The following is a 23,589-nucleotide window of genomic DNA, read 5'->3' as shown; positions in this document are numbered from 1 at the left end:
GTATGCAAAAAGCAGATGGGATGACCTCATACTTCGACGTATGAGATGCGACAAGATTACATCTTATGCTTCATTTCATGTATTGTATTTATTAACGACTGTCACATAAGGAACTATAATAAAATCGTATCTTTTTTACCTTATATTAAATTTTAATGCTATTTTATGACATATTTGAAGTTAATCTAGGAGGACTTTTAACATAATTAAATTCTGTCATATAGTGAGTTGCTACTGGATCTATAGTTTGGATATGTAAAATTCTTAGAGGCGCAATAAAGCAACAGAAAGCGACTATGGCGTGTTACATTAAAGAAATCCAATAAATAAAACATGAAAAAACAAATAATAGTTGTATTGTATTTTTCACGAGAGAGTAGTATCATCGGATGAACGAATTTTGGTTTTGTTTGCGCATGTTGGCTCTGATTGGTTCTGCCACGCTCCGCTATCAAGGTAACACGCAAGCGCAGTACGGCTGTATGTCGTAAGCCACGCTGGGCAGAAAGTATATCCGGTGATCATAAGCTTGTGAACTATGATTCACTACCTTACGTGTCCACGTAATGACCAAGAAATCGTAGGTGGCGATACTGTCTAATTGGCCGCAGTGACTACAGATCCATATGGATCCATAGGTCGAGTCGAAGAAGTCGAATTGAATTATTTAGCATAATACATGATATCTGGCGTGAAAAACGTTCAATCATCCAAATTAAGTTTAGTATGTATATCCATATATAAGTGTAGAATACTATATGTATATAGATAGTTTCCTATTTATTATTTATTCAAAGAATACATAGTTACATGTATATTAGGTTAGTTTTTTCTATCTTTGATTAATGGAAATTAATTTCGTATTGTATAGATTAAAATATTGAAAACATGAGATGCATAGCTGTTGGATGCACATTGGGATATAGAAGTAATCCTGAGGAGGATGTAATGCTCATCCTGCAACTTCAACATTTCTGCAGATTTACAAAATTCTGCGTTCCTATTCGAATTTGTCCCCGTCAAAGTACGGCAATTGTACAGTGGAAAAAGAAATGAAACCAGCTCTCATTTCCCTGAATGAAATCAAATCTTTATACAAATCGAAGCAACCAAAATTAAAATTAGATGATGCAATCAAAACTGCAAATTGGAATGTATTTGATTGCATAGTATATTTCATTACCGGACGTATTTGTCAATAATTGTTGACATTTGTACAATGTAATAGTACATGCAAAGAAGCAGTTACTGCAAACAGTAACAATTACATATGGTGCCAAACAAAAATTCGGTGACCAACTGTCATGTATTTTTGTACATTCTAACATAGGATTTTTTAATTTTATAAAAAAATTAGAAAATATATTTCTACAACATTGCCACAGATTAGATGTGGTAGATGCTCTTCTGAGCAGCAGCATTGAATCCAATATATTGATGTTTCCTTGCAAAAATCATAAACTTGATATAATTTCATGTATTGTTCACTATTATTTAGAAATAAGATTATCAGAACATTGTAAAAAATTAAATGATGATAAAAAAAACAATCAACATGTGAAAAAAGTATCGAAACATTATAAAACCTAAAAATGTAGATTAAGATATAATTTATAAAAAACATTTTGGTGTATTTTCTTTGTATTACGTACATATGTATGTTATCTAAATACCTTTTATTGGAAACGAAAAAATTAGTATTTAAGTTGCGATAAACGATAAGAGCGTTGATTAGAAAAAAAGCTGCAAAAACTAGATAAAAGAAAAAAAGCGCCACTTTGATCGACGCTCTTATATTTTATCACAGCTCCAACATAAAAATGTCCCAGCCAATCTGATTGAAGAACCATCTACAACTTTTTCGTCACTAATTAGACAGGTGGAAGCTCAAGTCGGATAGGGCTGGCCGTTCCTATATTAATATATTTTGTCCACCATGTATATGGTGGATGCAATGGGAAGTAAATCATGGTGGGGTAGTGCTATTGATAGGGGAACATTCTGAGCTCAGTCGAGCTGCGCGAAATGATACTATTCTCTCGTGAAAAATAGTATACAATATAAATATTGTATATAACTATTTCTAGGTTTTGAATGTTAAATATTCATAAATTGACCTATCATTTGTTTCAGATCATGATTAATTGATGAATGAATTTTGAAAAACATCAAACCTGCAAACCATGGATTCTTTTCAAACGTTTCTGGATATTTTTAAAAGAGCTAAAGAAGAAAACGATAGCACTGGTCTGACAGAAATTTTGACAACCAGTAGAACGTATTTTCAAAATGTATCAAAAGATGAGAGTGGTACGTATAAACAAATTAATATTATTTCTTGTTTCATAATGTTATAGTATAATATTCTCATTTTATGTTATTGTAATCTAATGATTAATTTTTTGCCTAGAATTAATGTTATCTAAATTATTCGACAAAGACACTGGGTTACTGTTGTTTCTTAAAAATGAACTTAATAGAGCTAACACTAAAAAGCATCTTGATAAAGCAATGAAGGAAGCATTTAGTCTTCTTGAATTCATCATAGATCAGTTTTCTGACATATTTGTACCATATCTCATTGAAACAAAGGTAAGCATAATGATCTTCGTAGGTTTCATACATAATAAAGAATATATATATTTTTTAATAAAAATTTTATTTGGTTGTAGAATATATGTCAAAAGACACTTATAATACAATGTTCAGCACTTATTCGAAAAGCTGCATGTAGTACCTTTAAAAAATTAATAGAAGAATTTCATGAATATGAATTTGAATTGGGTGAAACTGTAGAACAGTTTACATCTTCATTTCCTTTGCTTGACATAAAAGGTAATATTAAAATGTGTATAGCATCTGTGAAATGTTATGTAAATAGTTGCATTAATTTATTACAGAAAGAAGTTTAATTTTTTCTGTGCTTGGTACAATTATAAAATGTAACCCAGAACTGTTAGAAACAGAAGAACATTCTCAGAAAATTTTTCAGCATTTAAGAAATGATTTTAGAAAACAGGTAAATTACATGCTTGTATGTTTATTATGTATATTTTTATTTAAAATTTTTTTATTTCAGTTTAATCCAGAAACTATTGCCCGCTCCATTGACACATTTCAAATATATTTAGAAGTCCTCTGTAATACATTAATTAGCCTTCCAAATGAAATGATAATAAAATATTCTGAAGAGATATATAATTGGGTTAAAGAATTAAGCAAACCTGAGAAATATTCATTTAAAAAAGTTACACTGAGAGCAGCAATTGACTTATTGGCAACTCATATACATCATTTTCGTGAATTTGTTTATCATGATTATAAATATTGGAATCAGCTACTTTTAAAGGTTGCAGAAGATAAAAATGTACAATGTAGCCGATGTGCACAATCAGGATTACGACGCTATTACAGAAAAATGGGGCATATGTTAAACTATAAAACTTCTGATGATGATAAAGCAGTATTTATGGTAAGCATAATTAACTCATTATTATCAAATAGTTATTTCAAGTTATTTATAATATGTATTATGTTTCAGTATTTTATAAGTTTCTTTGAGGAACGCTTAAAAAATGATCAACATGTAAATTCCAACATATTACGTTTTATTGTGTATGGTTTTAGTCAGATGGCTGCATCTTGTAAAAAATATCGTGGGAATGAAGCCGTGAAAGATATGTTTTCATTAATAGCTCATTATGCATTAACACTTTGTCCCAGGTATGAATTATATTTTATAATACTTGAATATAGATATTTATTAACATGCAATATTTTCTAGAGATAATTTAGAACAAATTCAGTTGGAAAGTATTTCTACTTATCAAGAGGCTCTTGCTGAAATTATATTACATATAGATGACCTATCGTATGATCAGATTAATGTCATTACAAAACTTAGTATTCTTTTAGTTAAAAGTTATCCCGACATTCCTCTACTTCTTCAAAATCTTGCAATATTGTCATTGAACAATACAATCATTAGTATTGGAACAGTTAGTAAAAGTATTTTAGACGAATATCTCTACCATTTAAGTAAGTATATGTTCTTTTTTTTTACACATATTCATAAATCAAATGTAATTGTCTCTCATTTCTTTTTTTTATATGTTTATCTAGTTCATGATGGTGTAGTGTGGACATGTTCGCATACTTTGTTAGTTGATGCAGAATTACAACGAGGAATCGACGATCTTAAAGAAAGTCCAGTATCTTACAAAAATTATTTACATCTGTGGTTAGAACTTCTGAAGCCAAATAGATACAAAAATCATAGAAATCTTGTACAGCAAGTAGCTGATTCAATGATAAACGTGGGTATCGTACTGATCAGTAAATTAAACTTGAACACAAAAACAAAGGAAGATACTATATTCTCAGATGCTGCCTTCTCTCAAGTTGCTGAGAATAACGCAGATTTCAGAATGTTCGTTAATATCGTGGATTTGTACATCGACATAATCAACGATATAGAACCTTGTTTGCTGACAAACACCCTACAGAAATTTCTATTGAAAATCATTATTATGTCGTATAAACATCCTCTGATATCAGGCTTTTATAAATTAGTACGTGTACTTTTTAACCACGTTTGCGTCTTTAGCAAAGACGATATCGAAGCAGAAGTCTTAGAATTATTATACAAATATTTAATGAACGTATTGCATTTGATATCTACATTCTCTAATGAATTATTAACCACATGTTTAAACTTAATTCTAAATACGCCAATCCTTTTTGTAAAGCTTATATTAAACAATACAATTCCAGCATTTAAAATTGCTTGTACTATTGGTTTAAGTGATTTGGAATTAGCCTGCACTACTTTAAGTGCACTAGAACTATGGACAAATAGACTGGACAACAAAGATACGCATGAGTTTTTGCTAGAAGTTGTGCCATACTTAGAACCATATTTACAAAGCGGAGAAAGTTCTACGGAAATGCTACAGGATATTATAAAAACAGAACGAAAAGTTATTAAACGTATAATATTAAGGGATGATGAGAATACCTTGGAAAGATTTCAAATGAGAGTTTTGTTATTTATAGCTTCGCTGGATACCGATATAATATTGAATTTTATATACAAAAGATCTATGAATGTTGGAGCTACTTGGGATAAGAAAGATTTACTTAAGTATTCATTGACTTTCTCGGATACTCAAGTGGATATCTGTTTTGATAAAATTTTACCAAGATTAATGCTATTAGCACAGAACTCTGGGGACAGGCGAATAAAAATAAGCGCTTGTGAAGTACTTCATTCGATAATATCATTTATTCTTGGCAAAACGACGCAACATTTAACAACAAATGCAGATAAATTTGTTTCTATATATGTAACATTGTACCCAGCTTTACTCAATTTGGGCTGTGATTTTGATGAAACAGCTAGAAACATTTTTCAACCATTAATACTTCAGCTCACGCATTGGTTGAGTTCCAAATTTATGCTCAAATCTCCAGCAACGATATACTTTCTTGACTCACTTTTCAATGGTTTAAGTAACGAATCAAACTCTTCCCTCAGAGAATTTTCCGGGATATGTTTAGCCGAATTTAGCAAATGGTCTATGAGACAGTCAGACGACGACAGAACGCTATTAAACATTGATGAGGTCATGTATAAAATTAAGAATTTTGCACTTCATCCTTCTATGTTTAAACGGATAGCAGCTGCAACAGCGTTCAATCACCTTTATACCATTCTACGCGAAGATGAAGAAATTGTGTCCAAATATTGGTTGGAAATATTGTATTACTTTGTCAAAAGTTTGGATGGTTGTAATGATATATCAATTATTACTGCGCTCGATCACGTTGAAAGAGTTCTGATAGCAAAACGCGATTTACTGAATGATAAGTACAAACATCGCAAAAAGCCACACGAATTTGAAGATGCAACATTAACAGATGCAGTAAACTGGTTATTTACTCAATGTGGTTGCTTGGACCAAAGTTGTAGAGCAAAATGTATGGAATTAGTTACTAAATTTTCTATATACGTATCTGATTGTGATTCAACCAAAACAATGATAAATAATTATATAGACACTCACGAAATTGAAGCGTTTAATCTTATAATCTTGCAGGATCTGAAACCGAAGATAGAAACTCTTTCTTCTAGCAACATAATGCCTCTTTTGAGAAGTTTAGATTGTTACATTTGGCTAATGAGAAACAATCTGTTGGATGTGGAGTATTTACTTGGTAATTCCAATTCGAAACGAGAGGTAATTTTCAATTGTGCCAAAAATTTTATTTATCTAATGAATAAAATTAAAATAGAAGAAAAAGAGATTAATTTAATAATGATATCAGAAGAATTTGATAATTTACAGACGTTGCAATGTAAAACAGTAACAACCACATTTGACTTTTTACAAATTCTATTAAGTCTTGATGAAAATTTAATTCCAGATTTCTTTTTCAACAAAGATTGTTATAAATTAATTGCGAAGTGCATAATGTGCCCATATGTTGTGGGATTTAATGTAAAGAATTTTGAAATCATTGAAGCGCTTCCCGTAGTTATGGGAAATTTGTTACAGTCGATTACGCGAAAGACTGATAATTCATTATGGCATCTAATTAAGTGTGAGCTTTCAATATACGCGGAGAAACACTTGAAACATTTCCTAGATTTGGAGACCATTATTTCTGGCCTGAATGGTATTGCTCTTAAACAATATGTCCGAGGTTTGATCTTTTTGGAACGTCATAATCTTCTTGGACAACTACACAATGTGACAGAATATGTCCAACAACCAGAAGATAGAATTGAACAAATTTTCAAAATCTTGGTAAAAGAACAAATGAGGAAACTCGTTTGCATAAATATTAGAGCATCGGTGAAAGATTATCTACAGATTCTGATGGAATTTCTGTTTGTACATTATAAGCCATCAATGATAAAGACAATAATCAAATTGATTGAGAATGATACAGAGGTTTTACAAGACTCAAAGAACATTGCATACGGCATATACTTCCTACAAATGTTCAAGAACGAAATATTTCGATACATGTTAATAGATCCAGAACAAACTGTACAATTATTAAACGAACAATTGCAAGGAAATCCATCTCTTTTCTTAACGATATTGGAGCAATTATTGTTATTTGTGCGACAACATAAAAAGGAATTGCGCGATAGTACGCAAACATTAGTAAACAGTGTGATTAAGAAATTCACATTATTCGAAAACGTAGTAAATAATTTTGAAGATAGGAAACAGAAATTGATAAACATTTTTGGAATTGCAGTACATTTGATGCTCAAGCCAATAGAAGTGTTGTCTCTGAATAAAGATTTTTATCTGTGGATTCTTAATCAGTTGATGGAGAGTTCTAACATAGATTACAAAATTCAAATTCTTCAGAATTTCCTCGTTTGTCTGACTGATATGACATCTACTGCAAAACCAGAGTTACTTGTTATTTTACGTAATTTAAAAAGCTATAGAACAGATGTAAGTCCAAGTGACTTTGATCAAAGAAACGTGAAAGCTACAAAAGTAATTAATTATTTCCAAACACTGTTAACATTGTTACCAGTTACCGAATCAGTTATAGTCTATGAGACTATCATTTTATTCGCAGCTGGTATTGCTGAATATTTGTGTAATGAAAAGACGAATGAATATCTAGAAAAATATTTTAACTTAATTACCACTGAATATGTTATGCAGTCTATTGAATCAGCATACAAATTATTTTTGAAAAATTCACCTACAAATGAGAGATTCGATATATTGCATAAGTTTCTTTTACCATCGTTTCAGTTTTGCAAAACTCCTGAAACACGAGAATTTTTTGAAAGAAATATCAAAGAAATACATACGATCATTTGTCAAAGCTTTATTGGAAATAGTTCAGATATAAAGCAGCTTGTAGTATCAAAAATAGGATGTTATAATCTTATTACAATTATGTTTGCAAAAATAAATATAGGTGATATAGATAGCACGGAAAGCTTAATTACTCGAAATGCTATTGATAGTGTGACCACTGGAAAAGAACTTATACAAAGTTTGTACAGCAATGTATTAAATATACGTACGTTAAAGACACCTGATCCTGAACACAAAGAAATAATAAGATTGTTGCATTGTTCTGCATATAACTGTTGTATAAGTATGGTATGTTCTTTAAAAAAAGACGAAAATTCATATTTAAGTATTTTTGCTGAGAACAGGAAGAAGGGACAGTTAATTTGGGAAAATATTGTGGATTGGAAACAATATAAATTTAAACAAATGGTTAATGAACGTCCAAAAAATATTAAGAAATTGATTAATATACGAAAAAATACGAACGACAGAAAAACGTCTTCGCAGTACTCATCTTTTAATAACAATGATTTTTCTACTTGTACTTTGAATGAAGACATAAATGCCTATGATTTTAATGAAACTACTTTGCGTAATGTATCCAATACCGAAGAAGAAAGTATGAGTTTAACGTTTGAAAGTGACGAGCTAAATAATCATGAATGTATGGCTTCTATCTGTGGGGTTTTCAACCACATAGCATCAGAAAAAATATCTGTACCATCTACAGATGAGGCTGATGTTACAATGCCAAAGTGGCTGAAGGCCTTTCTTAATTCTGTGGTATCAGCAGAATGTAATAACGTTAGGTTGTTCATGTTGAAAATTGTCTTCAATATGCAAGACGTGTTTAAACCTTATGTGAAATTTTTTATGGAGCCAATAATGTATACAGTATATATATATTTGAAACAAAATGGATTAAACTATATTATTCTTGACATTGTAGAGATGTTGCTAAGTTGGCAGTTTATCTGTTTACGAGATAAGATTGAATATCAATTTAAAGCACACAATGGTAAACTTATAGTACAACAATTCTGGGAAATAATAATTGATAAAGTAGTAATAAAAAGAACCACAGAAGTTTCCAAAAGTGTCTATAAGTATAATATGAACTTGATAAAACGGATACTTCAAGCATGGAGTGACTATCTGAAAGTACCTGAAAAATTAGAGAATAAAATGAAAGTTGCACCTGAATCCACAGTAAATTTGATATTAATTTGTTTAGATAGCAAATTAAAGAAAGACATCATTCAGAGAAATGATATCATAGAATTTTTGGAGAATACATTGAAACAGTGGCAAACTGATGAAGAAAAAATTTTACAAACCTGTGAATGTTTTGGTTTGATCTTAGAGTTTGTAGAAGATAATGATGAATTGAGGGAAAGAATAATCGGTAACATTCGAAGAATATTGAGAGAGATAAAAACGAAATTTGAAAGCAGACAAATAAAATGCATTCTTGCACTGTGTAAAAATTATCAAAAAGCGGCTAAGATTTATTTTGAAATTGCCTTTTCAAATATATTCAAAGTGGATGCTTTGAGTAGATCAAATTGTCTAGAAATATTTTTACACTGTATACCGAGTCTTAGCATAAATGAAATGTTAAATGAACTAGATTATATGAAGTTCGCTGATATATTAAAAAATAAGGTTTTACTTTGTGAGGAGGTAGCGTTAAAAATCATCGATTCCTTGGCTCCTATTCTTCCACCATCAAATATTTTAACATTTGCAAATTTAGTACCACCATATACAAAGAATGAATTATCTAAATACAGAGAACTAGCTTACAGCATATTTAAAAGGATTTATATAAAATATGTTACAGACACTTCTAACGATGATGATATAAAAAAGCTGATGCTTCTCAGCACAGAAGTATTGCTTAATGGTGTTCTGGATCCTTCTGAGACATTACAAAACAAGATACTGGACTTTTGGACCCAGGATGCACAATTAACAAATACTTGTAAAGAAAGATTGCTTGAAATTCTATCCAAATGTACACCTGCTGTTAGCAATAATTTTCTTCCATTCATACTTTTGATGATTTTAGACCTTCCTAAGAAGTCAAGTAATTACAACGAGAAATTGTTTGAACCTTTACACAATTGTAGTTACAGAGATTACAAAATAGCTCTCTCGTGGAGAACTAAAAACTTAGGATCAAAAGCTCCACTTTTTGCAGCATCATTAACCAGCCAAATGAATCAGACGTTCACTCAAATAAGCAGTGCATTTACTTATGATCCTAATACTCAATTACAACTTCAAGCGACTCAGGATCTTGAATTTGAACCGACTTATATCGACGGAGAATCCGTGCAACCACCAGAATATGATGGTGTATTTAAAATACCAGCATTGCTTCAACCTTCTTCCAACAAAACCTCCCCACGGTTCATAGCTAACTCGCATGAAGTTTCAGCGACCGCACGTGAAAAGGAAATACAAAAGAACATCCATCGGCATCGAATGATAAAAGAGGAAAAAACTCGGCAAAGAAACAGCGTTAAATTGTATCGAAAGTACAGAATCGGTGATTTTCCAGACATTGAAATATCACACGCCTCGTTGATCGAACCATTGCAACAATTAGCAATGAAAGACTTATTGATTTGCAAGGATTTAATAGTTTCTATCGTATGCTCGTTATTGAAAGAGAGCAAACACAACGATTTCATGGAGCAAACTGCGAACAGTTTAAAAGGGATCATTGAAAATGAACAAGCGAGTTCCACCACAAGGGCAATTTTGGAAATACTGTTGGAAACTCGTATAGTAAATTGCTCGCCGGAAGTTATCGCAAAGGCTTCAAGATCCAACTGTTTGAACTTCCTTGGATCACTTGTTCTAGAGGAATACTTAATTTATGGTACGGATGTGTCTGGGCCATCAACAAAGAGACCACGAACCGAGGGTATAAATGATTCATCATCTGAATGGCTGCAGTTAACGAACCTTTATCAGTCGATGAATAATGTTGATGTGGTCCTCAGCATTTTTCAAAATCACATTACACACGAAGATATACGGGTATGATGTATAATATTTTCTTAAGTATTTCACCCTTTACTCTTCATTTCCTATAATATATCAGAATCAAAACCAATAGCAAACTAATCTGTTTCTTTAAGTTCAATACTAATAATTATTTGTTTTGATTCCAGACTGCCTCATTTGCACAAATATCCAACAACTGGCTTAAAGCAAAGGTAGCATACGAAAAAGCGTACGAAGTAGAATCGGAATTGATCAAAGAACATTGTCTCCAAGGTTTGTTTGAATGCTTAAGCAACTTGTGTACTTGGGACGAAATCGATAAGCATATAAAAAATAGATTAAATAAAAACATAAACAATATTTGGAACGATCCCTGGAAAGATTGGATGTTCCCGTGGTTGTTTGAGGTATTCGCTCACAAATTGGTAAGTGGTAGTTATAGTAACGAGTTTAAGAACGATATAGAGGCAGTAGAGACTTGGTTGGAAGATGAGATAAAAGTGAAGCACATCAAGCGATGCTTCGGAGAGGAATTATCAATGTTCTTCCTATGGAACAAACAATTAGAAGTTTCCAATGACTTTTTACTGAACACTTTGGACGAGATGAAGGAAGAATGGATCGAGCTTCATCCACTTTCCACTCAATTAAGAATTCGTAAATTGCAAAAATTGCGAATAATCAATGATGTTAATAGATATATAAAGCTGATGAAAACGAGAGATAATGCAAGTGACATGGAGATTAGTTTAAAGATTTGGAACAGCAGCGTACCTTCGCCTCAGGATGCTTTACTTCCATGGGACAAATTAATGTCCTATAGAACATCCTTTATCAACTCGGTGCTAGATGATAAATTAAAAGAATTGGAACAAAATTCAACGCAGAGCACGTGTGACGAAGAAGAGAATGAAATCAGTCAGAAATTGCAAACGGTTACCTTTAATATGAGATTAAAAATGGTCGAAGCATCGTTGAATCAGAAACATAAATACATAGCAAAGAAATATTTAAAGGAAATAGAGCAAAACAAACTACGAAATGAAGATAGCTTGCAACTTTTATTATCCGGTGCAAAGTTGAAATATTTAATGGGAGAACTTGAAACGAGCGTGGAAAAGAAATTATCAAATTATACCTCATCCTGGAAGCATTGTCATAATCTCCTGCAGAAAGATAATCTTAGCTCCGTAGTGAATGTAGATGTTAGAAAACAAATTAGTAATATAGCGTCGAAACTTGTGAAATTAAGCGAAGAGGATGAAACGTTTTCAACATTGTTGACGACAAACGCAATTGTTCTGAAAGATATAAAGGTTGAGAATAGTGATTTAGCTGCAATCAAAGATTCATTGGAAAGCTACAGTTTTAATAACTTGGCAACGTGTTGCAGTATAAAGGTATCGAGCAAAAATGAGAGTTATTATGTATTCGCAAAATATTGTTATGAAAAATTATCACGTGGCTCAAAAGATATTCAATTGATCAGAGAATTTGTTAGGTGTACATTGAAGGCAATGATACATGGATCTTGTGAAGCAGCACACTATTTTCCTTGTTTGCTGAAACCTGAGTACTTTGAAGATCAAGAGACTAAAGATATTTTCACGAAACACACCGAGCATGTACAGACGTGGTTGTTCCTTTCTTGGCAAGCTCAGTTGTTCTCACATTTGGGAACATCTATCTCTCCGTTGATTATACCGATTCTCAAACGAATCGCTGAAACCTATCCGGATGCTATCATTTATACGTTCCACTTGACCATGGAAACGAATCCGGTTCTTTTGAATGATGCCAGGACGTACGAGATTAGACAAATTCTTTACAACAGATCATGGATCGAGCGGTTCTTAGCAGCAATGCAATATGTAGTTCAACCAGAGTTGTATTTGATACATTACTTGGGGGAGCTAATTAAGAATTTACCACTTGGAACATCCACAGCTATAGATATATTTATGAATAAGGTATACCCAAATCTGCGTGCAAACAGGGATAGTATAAAACCAGGAAGCATCTTCAACGAGATTGCAAAATATAAAAATCAGATAAAGGGATTGGAACGCAAGAAACCTGAAGAAATTAAACGCCAAATAGCTCAGATGGTTGAACAGATTAAGGAATCACTTAACAGACGCAGAAATAAATATAAGCTGATCGATTACAGTCCATGGTTGTATAATTTTTCAGAGAAAAACATAGAAATACCTGGACAGTATACCGGTAACAGCCGACCCATCCCTCAAAATCATGTGAAAATTATGAAAATAGAACCTTCTGTGAAGGTGATGCAGTCGTTAAGGAAACCAATTAGAATTACTATGTTAGGTAACGACGGTAAAGAATATTATTTCTTAGTGAAATTTGGAGAGGATCTGAGACAGGATCAAAGATTGCAACAATTGCTTTCAACTATGAATAAAATATTACACGTTGATCCGGCTTGTAGACAAAGGCAATTGTCTATTGATACTTATCAGGTAAATACTAATTAGCTAGTTATTTTTTATACTTCCTGTCTAATAATAAATTATTTACAATCTAGGTGATTCCACTGTCCAGAACTGTGGGTCTTATACAATGGGTAAATAATACAAGAACTCTAAATGAATCAATAAACTTTACATTGTCAAGCCAAGAGACAAGTCGATACAATTCCATACTTAAAGAGTATATAGAATGGATACGAAGTGCTACAAATTCCGGAAGGCAGCACGAGTGGTACAAGGAGGCAGTAATGAAATATAATGCTGTAAAAGTAACTACTAAAATGAATGAACTTATCGGTAAAACAGAATGGGACAGTTTACGTAGGACATTCAGTGCATTGTGTCCAACAGTAGAGAGTTTTGTTACAATGCGTCAGAATTTTATCACCTCTTATGCTACTATGTGTATTGCACACTGGGCCTTAGGTATCGGTGATCGACATTTAGAAAATACACTTATCAATGTCGATTCAGGACGTTGTTTAGGCATCGATTTTGGGCTGGCTTTTGATGCTGGCGTTGATCAAAGAATACCTGAATTGATGCCTTTCCGTTTAACGCCCCAGATTTTGGGTCTACTGAAACCTTTCAGTGAAAAAGATCTTTTGGGAGCAATAATGATTCACACTTTACGTGCAATAAGAAATGAACAAGGACCTATTTTATCTTGCATGGATGTGTTCGTTCATGAACCATTAAATTGGACCGAACACATCAATAAAACGTTAAGAGAAAATGAGGAGGATGTTGCAGGTAATTTTTAAACTTTCATTATTATGGTAGTTTAAAGGCTTTAACTTATGTTCATTTAATTGAATTTATAGATGTCAAATGGGTACCAATGAAAAAAATTGAAGCAGTCATAAAGAAATTGAATGGAATTAAGCCATCTTTAATCACGTTAGATCAATTAAAAGAACAACATAATGATGCATGTATTCATAGATATCGCGCTATAGTTACTGGAGATGACGATATTAAACGAACTCGAGCTAAAATGAAGGATAATTTTTTAACTCCCGAAGAACAGGTAACTTTACAACGCATTACTCTTATGATGATTCATTAACAAAATTATTTCTTTCTAGGTTGAATGCTTATTAGATCAAGCAACTGATTTAAATATTTTGGGTAGGACATCTGCAGGATGGAGACCATGGCTTTAAAATGTTTATAATGTACAGTAATGCCTTTTACGTTGTCCCAATGTTGTTCTACTCACTTTGTACACCGGTTTCTTCCTACGCCTATTTTCTCTTTATTGAAGCCAGCCATGCAGAGAGTTCAGTTTATATAAAGCAATATAAGTTTTTTAATTTTACTTTTTTTACCTACAAATTTGTTTAACATATTGCTGAGACTTTTTTGGTTATGCGAATTTTTATCGTCCATGTTTGGTCTCATTTTAATCAGAAAAATTGTACATAATTGAATATGTTAAAACAATTTACATGCAGAAAAATCTGAAAATAAGAAAAGTAAACTGTTGTTAATTTCTCCGCTGCTACGGCTCTCGTGCCATTCTTCTCTTTTACTTGTCGTCGAAAATCAAAACCAGCTGCGAGGTTCAAGAAATAGTATTTGTTCTATCCTTATTGTCCATTTTCGCTGATTTTCGCTTCCCAGTTTACGATCAACGTGAGATGTATTACCGTATTCGTAGTACTTTATATTTATACTTAAGATATACATTGAATACTTTTTTACTGTTACTGCGTTAATATTCATTATAGTTTTTAATATTTATAAATTATTGTAATAAAAATAAATACTGTAAAAACTGATCATTCAAGAATTCAATTAATAAAAACTCTAAACTATAACCAATATTTGAATGGGAAAATGATAACACAGGTGTACAACCATACTTTTTCATTTATTTCTCATATCCCTTTATTTATTTTTTATGCTAATTTTTATGTTTTCAAATTTTTGTAAGTTATTCACATGAAATTCGCCGCGTGCAAAATGGCTGAATTGTCAATTTGAAATAAATCGTGTTTTATTATACAAAATTGAGATCTTCGACAATCTTTGCTTATTCGAAGTATTTTTTTAGTAAGTCTGTATACAAAGTAACTTCTTGTATTTCACAAAACGTTTACGATACTTGAAATATATATTACAATAAATCAGATTGGCAATATTTAGCACTGTTGTAGCTGATCTTGTAACTGTGCATATCGCGTTTGTAACACGCGTTCTCGTTCTGTTTGTCTATTAACATCTTCCATAAGCGCGTTTACTCTCCTCGGCACCGCTGCTTCCTCTTGTGTTTGCAAAAATTTGAACGTCGAAAGTTCTAAATGCGCTTGTTCTATTTGTTCCCACAAATCGTGTAATTGTTTTGTTAATACTTGCGTCCTAGTCTGTTATAAAGGAAATAGATATATTAATATTAGCCACACAAGTAACAACACACATGTTGTATATTAACCCTTTCGCTGCCACGGTGGTCCCATGGGACCGGCGCTTGTCTTTTCATTCTGTCTCCCACTAATTGTAAGAAAAATGTGCTATTGGCAAGGTTGTACCGTTATATTAATATATTTCGCAGTTCTTTACCATTATAAAATGTTTAATATGAAATTTGTGGCCCACTGGTGCAAGTTCAAAAATTTTCGTGCCAGCGAAAGGGTTAAAAACGAAAATACCTGGTAACCTCCGGTAAGAACTTTTAATTTCTTTTCCATTCTGGCTGCCCGTTTAGCTTCGCCGGTCATATGCATTCGATTCTCTTCCAATTTTCTTTCACACGCTTCTACTCTATCCTTTTTCGAAGCTAGCGTTGCTCGCGTATATCGTTTTTGTGTTTCCAGATACAATATCTAACAAAATATAAATACATATAATATTACATAACACACATCAACAAATTGCAGAATATTGTTTTAAACCTACCTGTGATAAGCATTCTTCCCAAACAGTTGTATAGGAATCTAAACTTAATTCTCCATGCGCCATGCCATCTTTTACCACTGACATCTCATCAGTCAACAGCTTCTTAGCCTGAATAAAATACAAACATGGAGTGTAATGATATTATACGTTAAATACTGCGTATAATACGGTCAACTTACAGCAGTAAGTTCATCTTCCTCAAAATTAACATACGGATGTTGCTCCAAATACGCTTGTGCATGAGCTAGCGAACTTGAAGCACCTTTACGACTTTGTGGCACTGGGTTTTGCAGTGAATCGTATTGGAGCATCGTGATCATTTCTCTTTTAATTAATTCTTCCGCCTACGATAAAATATTTGCTAGTTATATAAATATACACTATATGTATACTTATCAATTATATGATCATACTCTTTGTAAATCCGTTAACGGGGTATCCATAAATGGTCTCAAAATATTCATATTTACATCAAACGGTCGTGGTAAATCTCGTTGTATAACTAGCGACCTACGAGCTAATTCTTTTTTCTCTGTAAAATATAATGTTATTATAAATGATTCACATAAAATGAGCTATTCTGTATATAAATAAAAATGTGTTAAGTACTTTGTTCCAATAATTCTTGCTGCTGTCTAGCATCAATATCAGCCTGATCTTCAACAATTTCCGTCGCAGGTGAAGTAGTGGTTTCATCTTTTGTTTCACCTTCAGGAACAACTATTTCATAATCATTACGCGGTGTTGGTAGGGAACTCAAACCGGCACGTAATTGTTCTTTCACTTGCTTTTGAATTAATGGAGTCTCTGATCCTTCTACGTTTTCGTCTGGATTAATGCTAAGTTTATCGCGAACCGGTGTCGTTGCTAAAACTCCGTTTTGTGTACGTGCGGATACTGGTGTGTTAAACGAATTAGCGGGCGTTCCATCGCTACGTTGAGAGCGAAATGGTGTGGCTAAAATTGTATTTGGTGTTGCCACTGCGTTTGCTGAAGGCACGACACTAGTGAAATCAGAATTATTTAAAGGAGTATTTAATCCACCTATACAAAAGTAAAGAAAAATTACTATTTTGTATATGTCGTTAACAAACCAAAGTATACCAACAACGCGTCAACCTTTCAATGGAGTATCAACATGAATGAGAGCCATAACGTTTTGAGCTTCTTGGAGAATTCGGTCTGCAGCAGCCGGGGTGCGAGGAGTTACGGCTGCATTTGTCGGTAGAGAATAATCGGCAAGTAAACTATCTGACAACGTAATACCGCTCTCGGTAGCAACCTCGCGAGCAACCTATTGAAAATTATTATAAAGTTCAAATACTTATTCAGTCATTAAATAATTTTTAATAAATAGTTCCAATATACCTCTGATGCTCTACCGAGCTTAACCACTTGCTGTAATTCTTGATCAGATATCTGAGGTTCTGGCAAAACAAGTTTACTTCTTTTCTTTATTGGCTCTTCGTTATTTAACATTCCCATCGGGATATCATTTTCTTTTCGTTGTTTTAATTTTTGCTTATCTTTTCTACGTTCCATTTCTTCTTTCTCTTGCCTCAATTCACCATCTAAATGTTGCTGTCTCATTTTTGAGAAATCAATAGCAAGAGGATCAACATGTTCATTAGATGTATCATAAAATCCAGATGCTGGTCGTTTCTCGAAAGGAATCTCGGAATTATAATTAACTCCACGTTTTCGTTTATTTTTCTGTGATACAGTGATACCAGCAGCTCTTAATTCTCTACGTTTTTGTAGAGCAGCGAGTCTGCGAGCTTCCTCCAATTGTTTTTCTCTGGCTTTACGCTTTGCCTTTTTACCTTGTGTATTTGCAAGCCTAGCGCGTGCCTCGGACAGCATTTCCAGTTCTGGAAATTACTAATTTTATTGTTGTTACATATAATAAAATTATACATTATAATATAGAAATCTTACCATCTTCATCCATATCTTTAGGATCAGGTCTTGCAGGTTTTGTTTCTGGGTTAGGATCAATTTCTCCTGGTTTTAATTTACGGGGATCATCCGCAGCATCATCTCCTTCTTCCTTCTTCTGAGCTTGATCACTAATATAAAAATAAAAGACATATAACATATTTGTGAAGACATTAATCCAATCAACTCATTTACAACTCACAGTAAATATTCATAACGTTCCAAACATTGTGCAGCTGTACGACCAATAATTGGTGCAATTGTTCTCCACTGCGTGGGCATTAGTTTTGCTAAATGAAGAAGCTTCTCATCTTCTTCTCTGCTCCATTCAGTTTTCTTGATGCTTGGATCTAGCCATTCAAACCAACGTGCCTTACATTGTTTAGCAGATTTTCTGTGTAAAAGAGATGCTATCCGACTCCACTGATTTTTCCCATATTTCATAACAGCAGCTTTTAAAATTTCATCCTGAAGAAGAATGTAATTTAGAAAATGCTTTATCTAGGAAAATACACACTTCAGGTTAGGATTTAAATCTTACCTCGGTGTTTCTCCAAACACCACCTTTTATCATAATACGTGGCATTTTGATGGATCTTTATTGTCATTCAAAGAAAAAACACAAAATATAAATTATCTATTGTTTGTCTTTATTTATTTGACAATTAATGGTAACCTAAACTGCTTCCAATTTAGCGACTTCAACATTCAACCACGCTCAACTGAAGCGGTCGATGCGATGGCAGAGACATCATTTCTGAAGAGCGGTAAAACGCTGGGACTGATAAAACTCAACTTTGATTTTTTTTACAGCAGAGTCCGACTTTTTCGACTTTTCAGGTTGAAAACTGAGACGTTTTGTATCAACAGTTTGCTTGAAATTGTAACGCTAATTCTGAAAAAGGTGTATGTACTTAAATATGCGTTCCCATGTTCGCATACATAGTAAACAGCCGCAATAAAAGGTCACAGTAGGCATTCCTATGGAAAAAGGCGATCCCTCTCAATCCCTCTTCGTGGGTTTCCCCGGGTACCAGCTCTCCACCGATGCAGTGACTGCAGATACAAAAAGACTGGACATCCCTTTGTTCTCGAGGGGTGATGACCGGGGGCATCAGACACCCCCAGGCACAGTTAGGTCTGCATGTACGGACACAGTCTGTACATATTTCACTTTTACCACTCCCTTGCTCGCTGCACTTCGCTCAGGCTGCTAAAAAGACACAATTTCGACTCCCTTTGACTCTATTTTTTATAAATTAATCAAAACTAGTACAAGACCGAAACATTATTAAAATAATTGTAAGACAAACTTGTATTCACTTCATGCGCCTTGGTGAATAAATCATTTGAAAAAAGGAACTGATTGTGAGTTATTATTCAATTTACCCAATTTTCATTTTGATTTATTTAATTAATTTACACAATTTCCGTTCTAAAATTAAACTTAAATTAAAACATAGTAATTACTCCTCAATACGAGAAAGTTGACTTAGAACGAGGTGCGACCTCCTCAGTCTTGTACTGACAGCCGAGGGGTGCTGATCAACTTGTCAAACACACATATAGGTATCTTTAATTTATTTTTCGGAGATTATTTAATTCACTTCATTTATTTTCTTTGCTTATTAAATGAGCTCATCAAAGAGGAACATTTATGATTTTATTTCACTTTTTTCAGTTATTTATTATTTTATCTCTCTTTACAGGCCAAAGACCACCCTTTACAGTTGTTAATTATTTTATCCTTCTTTATGGGCCAAGACACGCGCTTCCCAATTACTTATTATCACCCTATTCCTTTTAATGATCTTCCTTCGCAGTTACTTATTTCTTCATTCTTTTCATGAGCGTGGCGGGAATTACTCCCTTACATCTCTGAATTCTTTGTATCACTGCTCCCTTTATATCGCTGCACCCCTTACATCCCAGCATCATTTACATCCCTTTATCACTTACATTTCTGCATCCTTTACATCTTTGTCATACATCCCTGCATCCCTTACATCCTCGCATCCTTTACATTCCTGCATCACCTACATCCCAGTAATCCTTACATCCTAGTACCGCTTTGCATTCCTTATATTTCTGCACAAGACAGTATAATCGCACCGAATTTAGTTTTCATTTTTACCGCCAGAGGGCGCTGTTCCGGCGCGAAAATTTTAGTTCACATTTTTGCCGCTAGAGGGCCAAAATTTGGGTATGATCTAGTTCCTTTTTTCGCCGCCAGAGGGCGCTGATTCGACGTGGCCATTTTAGTTCGCATTTTTGCCGCCAGAGGGCCAAAATTTCGGCATGATTTAGTTCCTTTTTTCGCCGCCAGAGGGCGCTGATTCGACGTGGCCATTTTAGTTCGCATTTTTGCCGCCAGAGGGCCAAAATTTGGGCATGATTTAGTTCCTTTTTTCGCCGCCAGAGGGCGCTGATTCGACGTGGCCATTTTAGTTCGCATTTTTGCCGCCAGAGGGCCAAAATTTGGGCATGATTTAGTTCCTTTTTTCGCCACCAGAGGGCGCTGATTCGACGTGGACATTTTAGTTCGCATTTTTGCCGCCAGAGGGCGCTAATTCGACGCGGCCTTTTAGTTCGCATGTTTGCCGCTAGAGGGCGCGAAATTTATGCTAGATTTAGTTTCGTTTTTTGTTGCTGGGGCGCATAATACAAGTATGTTATGGTTGCTGAGGTCTAAGGGATGCAGGCATGGAATGGATGCAGGGCTGTACCAGGGATTTATGGACTGCTGGGATGTGAGGAATGCAGAGATGTAAAGGATGCAAGGATGTGAGGAAAACAGAGATGTAAAGGATGCAGGAATATAAAGAAAGCCGGGATGTGAGGAATGCAGAAATACAAGGGTTATGAGTATACAGTGATTTAGGAATAGTCATACCTTGGTTAGATGCCTTGGTCCATAAAGAGAAATACGATGATAAATAACTGGGAAGGATTAGGATAAATAACTAAGACCGCCCGCCGGCCTCGACTATGAATTCATAAGAGCTTAAGACTTTGCTGTGAATCTACAGCGATAAGCATTTACTTTCCTAAGCAAATGCTTAAACTGATGCTTATGACGTTGCTTATTCGGCGACTGTGAATCTAGTCGATGTCTTAAGCATATGCTTAAGACCAGCTTAGAAATAAGTTGCGACTCCGAATACCGGCCTTAGATTCTTACTGACTGTGGTTCAGACACGGCTAGTAGTTTAGTCGAGTGGCGAGTAGTTTAGTGATAAGGCGATGCTAGTGTGGAGGTCGAACTTCGAATTCCGCATCGGTAAAACAGTCAATGTTTCATCGAAAATTAGAGCCGAACAGAAACTGATTTAAGCGCCACCTCAGTTGCCGCATACTATCACTAACGACATGCTATACTACATCACCGTTCGCATAGTACACAGTACTTAGATAGTAGTTTAAATTTCAATACATACTTTAAAAATGAAGGTGAAAGTTTTGACAAGAAATCCAGATGAGTACCTAAGAGAAACAAAGCGTGATATTCATAAACGTTAGTTTCGTTTTAACATGTATAACTTTAAACTAATTGTTAAAGCCCTTATATAAATATTTTTATAGATTTTAAAAATAATTAATAATGTTAATTGTTTACAGTACCTAGAAATTATGATCCTGCATTGCATCCATTTGATGCAGCAAGAGAATATACTAGAGCCTTGAATGCAGTAAAATTGGAAAAAGTATTTGCAAAACCCTTTATTGAAAGTTTGGAGGGTCATAAAGATGGAGTGTCTTGCTTGTGTAAACATCCTTCACAATTGTCGATAGTTATTAGTGGAGCTTTTGATGGGGAAGTTAGAGTATGGAATCTTACTCAAAAAAATTGTGTACGTAATTTTTTGGCACACGATGGTATAGTAAGAGGAATTGCATTCGGAGTAGATGCAGAACAGTTCATTACTGTTGCTGATGATAAAACTATTAAAGTATGGAAATCAGAAAAGCCACAATTTGGTGAAGAAGAAGAACCTATAAATACAATTATTAGTAAAGTAAGATTTTAAGCATTAAATAGTAAAACTAATTTTTTGTACATACTGTGTTAAATGTTATAAAGAAATATTTTACAGACTATAATAACAGGAATTACTCATCATCGTACACAACCTATATTTGCAACATGTGGTGAAGTATGTCAATTATGGGAAGAAAGTAGAAATGAACCAATCCGTACATTTAAATGGGGAGTTGATAGTTTATATGATGTTAAATACAATCCTGTTCAATCAAACTTATTTGGTAACAAATATTATATAAAATAATGAAAATTATTATACACTGAAATTCTACAAATCTACAAATATTTTGCAGCTGCCTGTGCAAGTGATAGAAGCATAATTTTATATGATGCTAGAGAAACTGGCCCTCTACGTAAAGTATACATGGGATTAAAGTCTAATAAATTGTCTTGGAATCCCATGGAAGCAATAACATTTACTTGTGCTAATGAAGATTACAAGTATGTTCTGAAGAAATGTTATATTGCTTAGAATATAGTTAAGAATTGCTGATTAATACTTTCTACTCTTCAGCTTGTATACTTTTGACATTCGAAAATTGAAGACACCAGTAAATGTACATAAGGACCACGTGGAAGCAGTAGTAGATGTGGATTATGCTCCAACTGGTAGAGAATTTGTATCCGGTAGTTATGATAAATCTGTTCGTATTTTTGAAGCCAACAAAGGTCATTCTCGAGAAGTTTATCATACGAGACGTATGCAAAGACTAACATGTGTTGCATGGTCTCTTGATAATAAATACATCATGAGCGGTAGCGATGAAATGAATATTCGCGTCTGGAAAGCAAGAGCTTCAGAAAAACTTGGTGCTGTATGTAATTTTAGAATTTACCTATTCACGTATAATTTTCTCTGGTCCTTTCGCTAATGAAATATATTATTCTAGCTGAAACCTAGAGAAAAAGCAGCTTTACAGTATAATGAAGCTCTGAAAGCTAAGTTTGCTGCACATCCTCAAGTAAAACGAATTGCTCGGCATAGACACGTTCCAAAACATATTTATAATGCTAAGGCCGAATTACATACTATTCATGAGAAAAGTAAACGGAAGTACGTACAATTGTCTAAAGAAAAAGTGATTTCAATTCCTATAATATTATATTTTGAAATGTATTATATGTATATTATTTTATTTTAGGGAGGCTAATAGACGCGCTCATTCCAAACCTGGAGCAGTACCTTTTGTTTCAGAAAGACAAAAACATGTGTTCCGACAAGATATGTAATATGGAGTTGTTAATTATGATAATAATTTTATACGAACTGAATAAAAAAACATAATAAATGTTGAGACATTGAACATAGAGATAATTTTTTTTTTAATTACCTTCATTGATTTTTAAAAGAGGAGAAAGG

At 33.6% G+C, this 23,589-nt stretch overlaps 3 protein-coding genes across 6 annotated transcripts; 2 read left to right on the top strand and 1 right to left on the bottom strand.

Annotated features, from left to right (window-relative positions):
- Nucleotides 1–526: 526 nt before the first annotated feature.
- LOC114872012 (DNA-dependent protein kinase catalytic subunit-like) lies at nt 527–15,132 on the top strand. Of its 4 annotated transcripts, none has more exons than XM_029178725.2 (13): nt 527–724; nt 2,134–2,310; nt 2,411–2,592; nt 2,673–2,835; nt 2,901–3,019; nt 3,080–3,472; nt 3,542–3,723; nt 3,785–4,038; nt 4,123–10,889; nt 11,024–13,339; nt 13,405–14,101; nt 14,173–14,378; nt 14,437–15,132. In XM_029178725.2, exons 2-13 carry the CDS (start codon nt 2,184–2,186, stop codon nt 14,512–14,514), a joined length of 11,484 nt encoding a protein of 3,827 aa, XP_029034558.2. In that variant the 5' UTR covers nt 527–724; nt 2,134–2,183; the 3' UTR covers nt 14,515–15,132. The 4 variants fall into 4 exon arrangements, with proteins under 4 accessions (XP_029034558.2, XP_029034557.2, XP_029034556.2 ...); XM_029178724.2 differs by lacking the exon at nt 527–724 and adding an exon at nt 1,978–2,069; XM_046285283.1 differs by lacking the exon at nt 527–724 and adding an exon at nt 2,001–2,051.
- Nucleotides 15,133–15,220: 88 nt separating this feature from the next.
- On the bottom strand, nt 15,221–19,212 carry LOC114872002 (cell division cycle 5-like protein). The gene is made up of 11 exons (XM_029178699.2): nt 18,729–19,212; nt 18,390–18,655; nt 18,188–18,318; nt 17,618–18,120; nt 17,369–17,543; nt 16,859–17,293; nt 16,663–16,781; nt 16,429–16,593; nt 16,250–16,357; nt 16,003–16,176; nt 15,221–15,717 (listed from the first exon to the last, which is right to left on the bottom strand). Exons 1-11 carry the CDS (start codon nt 18,771–18,773, stop codon nt 15,496–15,498), a joined length of 2,343 nt encoding a protein of 780 aa, XP_029034532.1. The 5' UTR covers nt 18,774–19,212; the 3' UTR covers nt 15,221–15,495.
- Nucleotides 19,213–21,492: 2,280 nt separating this feature from the next.
- On the top strand, nt 21,493–23,533 carry LOC114871991 (DDB1- and CUL4-associated factor 13). The gene is made up of 7 exons (XM_029178669.2): nt 21,493–21,701; nt 21,806–22,203; nt 22,282–22,450; nt 22,523–22,670; nt 22,744–23,044; nt 23,120–23,283; nt 23,372–23,533. Exons 1-7 carry the CDS (start codon nt 21,632–21,634, stop codon nt 23,457–23,459), a joined length of 1,338 nt encoding a protein of 445 aa, XP_029034502.2. The 5' UTR covers nt 21,493–21,631; the 3' UTR covers nt 23,460–23,533.
- Nucleotides 23,534–23,589: the final 56 nt, after the last annotated feature.

Source organism: Osmia bicornis, chromosome 3, assembly GCF_907164935.1.
Source record: "Osmia bicornis bicornis chromosome 3, iOsmBic2.1, whole genome shotgun sequence".
Taxonomy (NCBI): domain Eukaryota; kingdom Metazoa; phylum Arthropoda; class Insecta; order Hymenoptera; family Megachilidae; genus Osmia; species Osmia bicornis.
This window is presented reverse-complemented; position numbering and strand designations above follow the sequence as displayed.

What these genes read in the sequence shown, in the direction of transcription:
- LOC114872012 (XM_029178725.2), top strand. Translation starts at nt 2,184, where the DNA reads ATGGATTCTTTTCAAACGTTTCTGGATATTTTTAAAAGAGCTAAAGAA. An exon ending in CATATCTCATTGAAACAAAG is followed by an intron (nt 2,593 to 2,672) that starts GTAAGCATAATG and finishes ATTTGGTTGTAG; the next exon opens with AATATATGTCAAAAGACACT. An exon ending in TGTCTATTGATACTTATCAG is followed by an intron (nt 13,340 to 13,404) that starts GTAAATACTAAT and finishes TTTACAATCTAG; the next exon opens with GTGATTCCACTGTCCAGAAC.
- LOC114872002 (XM_029178699.2), bottom strand. Translation starts at nt 18,773, where the DNA reads ATGCCACGTATTATGATAAAAGGTGGTGTTTGGAGAAACACCGAG. An exon ending in CGTTAACGGATTTACAAAGA is followed by an intron (nt 16,594 to 16,662) that starts GTATGATCATAT and finishes ATTTTATCGTAG; the next exon opens with GCGGAAGAATTAATTAAAAG. An exon ending in TTCTTACCGGAGGTTACCAG is followed by an intron (nt 15,718 to 16,002) that starts GTATTTTCGTTT and finishes CCTTTATAACAG; the next exon opens with ACTAGGACGCAAGTATTAAC.
- LOC114871991 (XM_029178669.2), top strand. Translation starts at nt 21,632, where the DNA reads ATGAAGGTGAAAGTTTTGACAAGAAATCCAGATGAGTACCTAAGAGAA. An exon ending in CTTCAGAAAAACTTGGTGCT is followed by an intron (nt 23,045 to 23,119) that starts GTATGTAATTTT and finishes ATATTATTCTAG; the next exon opens with CTGAAACCTAGAGAAAAAGC. An exon ending in CATGAGAAAAGTAAACGGAA is followed by an intron (nt 23,284 to 23,371) that starts GTACGTACAATT and finishes ATTTTATTTTAG; the next exon opens with GGAGGCTAATAGACGCGCTC.